Here is a 6,000-nt window from a genome sequence, read left to right on the forward strand (position 1 = left end):
AATAGCAGAATCAGAGCCATATTTTGAAAGCATGAGATCAACAATGGGCCCCTGTGGCCTTTCAACTGGTTTACTCCCTTTGCTACACATTCTTGGTAGTCTTCCCGCTTCATAAACAAACTATTCATTGTTTGATTTCTTTGTCAACAAAACATTTCTGCATCACGCAAATTGGAAACCATTTTTGTAATTTCCAAATAGAAATGTGTGCAGTTCACACTCATTTTCAAATTTGATGAAGAAGTATTTGGTCGTATGGATTGGATTGGAACCCAGCTAGTGTATCCTCCCTCCCTCCCTCCTGTCCTTTCATTAATTACTCAGTCAGTACTGGTTGCTCACTGATGGATTCATGGAGTGGCAAGGCTGCTGTGTGTGTGCTTCCAGATGGTAGGAGAGGGAAGCGTTGACTCAGTCTGCCAATAGGCCTTATGATAGACATGATTAAACAAACTAACTAATTAAATCGAAGGAAATTAAATTTTGGAACCCCGATCTATCCCCTGTAACAAACATCCGAACACATACAAGCACAAACGCATGAGGGCTATGAATGCAACACGATGGTACAAATATGGAGAGCATACACACACAGACACTCACACAGATGCACAAAGTACACCCTCATCCCAGATTGATACCAATCATGTCACTGCTTGGTGAACAAAGCTGTCAGAGGAATCCAATCATATCATAGATGATGGAATCGTTTACTGTAGATGAGGATGGAAGATGGAAGTGCATGGCCACCAATATGAATCCACTAGTTATTCTCAATTCTAAGAAAATTATAGGTGTGAGGAGCATAGTGATAATGTGTTATCAAAATGATCAAAGCACCATCCTGTAGAGTTATGTACAGTTTAAGAGTTGTGGAAATCTCACCACTTGTCTTTTTCAACTCGGCGGAGGGTTGGGAATCCCCCAGACTCGCTTCAAGAAGTCATGAGTGCCAGTGGTGACATGGTGGATAGACAATGGAGTCAAAGGAATATAGATGTGGAGGTCAACTTGACCTGACTTCAACTTTTTTTGGATTATTTTTGTCCTTCCAAAACAACCAATATATTACAAAAAATATACATATAAGCATTTTGGGATTTGGCATCACAGTTAAGGTTTGAGTAAGAAAATCTCACTTCTTACTCCCCAACGTTAGCGGCAGACAAGAACATTGAGCGTCATTCAACAACCGTTCTTAGGACGACACCATCCGCGATCAATTAACTCGTGCCAACCTTTTAACATCTTAAATTCTCATTTTCTACTATATTCCCTCATGGCAACTGAGGTTTGGTTAAGGAAAACTCACAGTTATGTCAATTAAACAACGGTACAGTTAAGGTTAGGCAATTAAAACAATAAAAGAAACAATAATTGCAGGACGTGAACTTCCGCCTCCTGCATAAAAGTCGGATGTGCTACACACTCATCCTCCACCCCAACCTCCGCAGCCTGACTTTCTGCCTAGCAACATAAAGGGCACACTGCTTTGAACGTTACTAGATACCGGGCTGAACGTGGATTAATGAAATAACAAGGAGGAATCAAACGAGACAGTAGACCTTTTTGTTCTCTAGAATAGCACGACCTTATCCCTATACTTATTCAGTGTTACAAAAAGACCACTACTGAAATTATAATGGCTTTAATAACAACAGTCAACTTTGGCAGTGCCATGCATCTCCATATGGCTGCTCAGGCTGTGTGCCAGTTTGCCTTGCTAAAAAAATCCATGCCTTTTAATTACATAAAACACAAACTTGGCATAGCCATATGTTGGTATGGTCCCCAGATTCACTATATTTTAAAATCAAGTCATTTAACAGATGCTCACACTCGCAGCTCCCTTCCAACAAGTATCCATAATGAAAATAATAATCTTAGATTCTAAAAAACATGGCTTTTAACAAGAGCGCACAACCCCTATCAGACTACTACTTTATATACTGCTTTAACATAGAACACGCCACATCAATGATCCCGGCAATCTTTACAAATTGTGCTCAATTAATCAAGTGCGGCATGTCGAGGCCGTAACCGAGCTGTATCTAAATCATCTCTAAAATATAATTGCATTGCATCAAAGCAGAGTAAAACATCTCATCGGTCTCTGGAAGCCTTTGGAAGGCCGAAAATATATTTATTTGCGAGCAAAACCTGGCCTGTGGGCACGTAGTTGTTTTGGTATTTACTGTGCAACCGTTAACCACCAGCAGCTGGTCAAAATCAGGTAGAAATACATGAAACATTTTCTCGCTATGCTGCCGCAAACTGCTTTGTATGACCCTTTTGTGCACTCCAGTGCTGCCCCCGGCACATAGCAAACTTCAAAATAAGACTATACTGATGAAACACAGACTTCTCTGATTCACCGGTACGGGTGATCAATGTACAATGTAACTTTTTTTATTATATTATATCTTGCATTTGGTCTCTGCAATAGAGCCTTTCTGTAACCTGCTGCGTTTTTGAAATGCAGCTACATATTGAGGTTCACTTGTGGTGTACGATTTGAAAATACCTTTTTCAGAAACTCTGAGAATGTACACCTCAGATTGTTCTCACACATATATGGATATATACAAACAAACCAAAGATTATGTTGCTCCAGAAGCCCTGATGTCATTTCTGTCGCCCTGCAGAAGCAAATCAGTTCCTGTTTTGGGAACCACCTTCCTCTGGGTTAAACTGTGACATGAATGATGTAACAGGTGCTGCTGTGTGCCGAGAAGACTCCGGGGCTATGTTGAGAAGAAGAAAAGGAGATTTAAAAGAAGAAAACAGGGAGATGAAATATATTAGCAATGGATAGACGATAGTGTGAGAAGAGAAAAGGTGAAGAGGAATTAGAGATGAGAGGAGACGAGAGGGCACTAGAGGGAGCAGAAAAAGGGATTATGGATGGAGAGAGGAAGAGGACATGAAAAATGGAGAAGATGGATGCTTAGAAATGAGAGGAGGAAAAAGAAAAGGAGGGGATAGAAGTCAAAGAAAAAAAGGATTAGGGATGGAGGGATCTTGTGGAAGAGAAATGAGATGGGGAAGGGGACAAGTAGGAGAAGATTAAGGTGGAGTGATATGCTTTTATCTTCTAGTGTCTGGAGAGCAGACAGTAACTATGCTGTGTGTGTGTGTGTGTGTGTGTGTGTGTGTGTGTGTGTGTGTGTGTGTGTATGCATGCGTTCCTTCTTGTGCTTGGTTACATCTTTTCATCCATGTATCTGTATCTGTGTGTGTGTGTGTGTGTGTGTGTGTGTGTGTGTGTGTGTGTGTGTGTGTGTGTGATAATCTAAATGCCACTCATCTGTCCTGGTTGAGTTAAAGAACAAGAGAAAAAAATAAGAGGATACTTCTAAATGTCTGCCCTTTATTTCTGCAATCGATCCATCTGCTCCTCAGCAGAAGAAGAAGAAGAGAGGGGGAGGAGAGACAGAGGGATGGACGGATGGGAGGAAAGGAGGGAAGGAGGGAGGGAAGGAAGGAGGGAGGGAAGGAGGGAGGGAAGGAAGGAGGGAGGGAAGGAGGGAGGGAAGGAGCGAGGGAGGAGTGGGGGCTTGGGGTTGTTGGGTTCATGGATGGAGGGATGGATGGTGGCGGGGAGGGGGGCTGAATACCTAGAGCCGAGCAAATTAAAGTAAAAGCAAAGGATGGATGACAGTGGGGTACAGGGTGCATTGGGGAGTCCAATGAACAAGGCATTGAGCGAGTCAGGGAGGAGGGGCAGGGTGAGAGCGGGAGAAAGAAGAAGAGCAGGGAAGTAGAGAGAGAGAGGAAGGAAGGAGACCGGGAAAGACAAGCAGAGTCGTGACTGTAGGTTGATTTACGGAGGCTTTCCTTTTAATGAAATTGTTTCAGTGACAGAGCCGGTAAAAGGCCCTTAATGGATTGGCTGGCCTAATGTAATGAAATTACTCCCTCTTTCACTACTGAGAGAGGGAAAAAAGAATAAAAGAGAACATGGGGAGGAGGGGAGAGGAGGAGGAGGAGGAGGAGGAGGAGGAGGAGGATGGGAGAGGAGAAAATGCAATTAATATTTACAGAACAGACAAGCAGGGTGGGCTTTAGTAGCTACAGCTCGCTCGCTCTCTTCTTCACTGCGTCTACCTCTCTCGTCCCTCTCTCTCCCGGTGGCCAGTGTGCGCTGGGCGTTCAGCAGGGGAGGAAGGTGATAGGCTGACGCCAGGCAGGCCACTTCAGCGCACTGGTCTCCTCCCGCACTCTCCTTTTCCTCTCCTGCTCTCCTCAGGGCTGGCCATATCAGCACTGAGGTGAGAAACTTAACCTGAGCTTCTATGCTATCGTCTGGACTGGGCATCCCTAGAGTGTGTGTGTGTGTGTCTGGAAGAGAGAGTTAACGCCGGTGTCTCCTACCTGCTACCTTAAGCCCACTTACGGGGGTATCACCTCACACACACCCTCACACACACTCGTTCAGGCAACCCAGCTTTCATTAGTCCCTCCCCCAGCTGAGCGGACCTTGCAGACTTGCGCCTGACTCTCTCCCATCTCTCTCTCATCTGTGTGTGTGTGTTTGTCTGTGCGTGTGTGTGTGTGTGTGTGCTCGGTGCAGGCAACTGGACAGCAACCACATCAGCTGCATCGAAGATGGAGCTTTCCGAGCGCTGCGCGATCTGGAGATTCTGTAAGTAGAGAAAAACCCTGGTCCTCTCACTCTGGCTCCTCCATCTCTCTTCTCCTCCTCTCATCCCGTCTTCTCCTCGCTCCCCTTTTTCATGTGTTGTCTGTGAAGCAGGGCTCCGTCCTGCGCTCTCCTCCTCTCCTTATCAGCTTTGTTTTCTGTCTTATTCAGTTCCTTTCCTCTCCTTCATCTACTTTTATATCTCATCATTGTGTGGTTTTCTTCGTACATGTCTTCTGTATGTCTTCAATATAAGTAAAGCTTTACACATTTCTTTACACGTTGCTGTATGTGATTTATCTTTTGTGATATCCTTGTGTATGTGTGTGTGTGTGAGCTGAAGTGCACGTCTAAGTGCTTGTGTGCATTGCTTGCAAGGATAAAGCGCAGCGTACCTGTTCATTCAGCAGCAAATGTGTTTTCCTTGACTTACAATACACACACACACATAGATTGAGGAAAAAAAGTGTATCTGCCACCTGCTGTGCTTTGCACTTTCTCTGCACCATGTGTGCTAGTGCATGTGGGTGATTCCCACTGCATATGGGATATGTTGATGCGTCTTTGGTTCCAGCTGTGTGTGTGTGTGTGAGATTGAATGTGTGTATGTGTGTGCAAGTGTGTGCGTCTGATCTGTCCACATTTTTAGAGCTACTCATTTGTCACAATGCTCAGAGGTGTGACTGGTGTGCAATGCGAGCTTTTGTCGGGAAAGGTGTGTACTTCCTCCACACTAGAGTGTGTGTGTGTGTGTGTGTGTGTGTGTGCGGGCACGCATCATTTCACACAAATGTGTGTGCGTGTGCGTGTGTCTGTGTGTCTGTGTGTGTGTGTGTGTGTTGTGTCTTTCCATGGCGTGCATTTGCTCTCACACAGAACCAGATGCTGTGTTTCATTGTGAGTTGTGCATCTGAACCAAATTCCCATTTTTTGTGCTAAAACATATAAAGGTTAAAGTCACACGTCTTCATTTTATAAAACATTGAGCTCGAAAAAGTTAACAAATAAGAATATTTCCTTGGTAGGCACCAGCATAAATGCATTAATCTGCAGGGTTGTTGGCATTGCTTTCATATTCTGCTGTATGATGCTGCTGAGAGGGGAAAGTGTTTGAGGTATCGTTGCTGAATATGTTTATTAGAGGGTAAAACTGTATAGCAAATAAGGCAGAGACAAAGAGAAATAGAGAGCCGCGCTTAGACAAAGAAAGACAAATGCAGTAGAAGAAACAAGGCGACGAGCCAGCAGAGGAGACAACAAGATGATTGGAAAGAACGTGAGCAGAAAAATAAAAAAAAAGGCTGACAGCACCTCCCAAACCTCTGTCCCCCGCTGCAGAGCACAGAGCTATATGATAT

At 44.2% G+C, this 6,000-nt stretch overlaps 1 protein-coding gene across 1 annotated transcript in view; it reads left to right on the forward strand.

Moving 5' to 3' along the window:
- Positions 1-4,649, forward strand: part of LOC115015000 (slit homolog 3 protein-like) — a 146,476-nt gene extending 141,827 nt beyond the window's left edge. The window contains exon 6 of the mRNA XM_029442162.1: positions 4,574-4,649. Within this exon, the coding sequence (XP_029298022.1) occupies positions 4,574-4,649 (76 nt within the window). The remainder of the gene's footprint in view (positions 1-4,573) is intronic.
- The last annotated feature ends 1,351 nt before the right edge of the window (positions 4,650-6,000 follow it).

This window comes from Cottoperca gobio, chromosome 10, assembly GCF_900634415.1.
Source record: "Cottoperca gobio chromosome 10, fCotGob3.1, whole genome shotgun sequence".
NCBI classification, from domain to species: domain Eukaryota; kingdom Metazoa; phylum Chordata; class Actinopteri; order Perciformes; family Bovichtidae; genus Cottoperca; species Cottoperca gobio.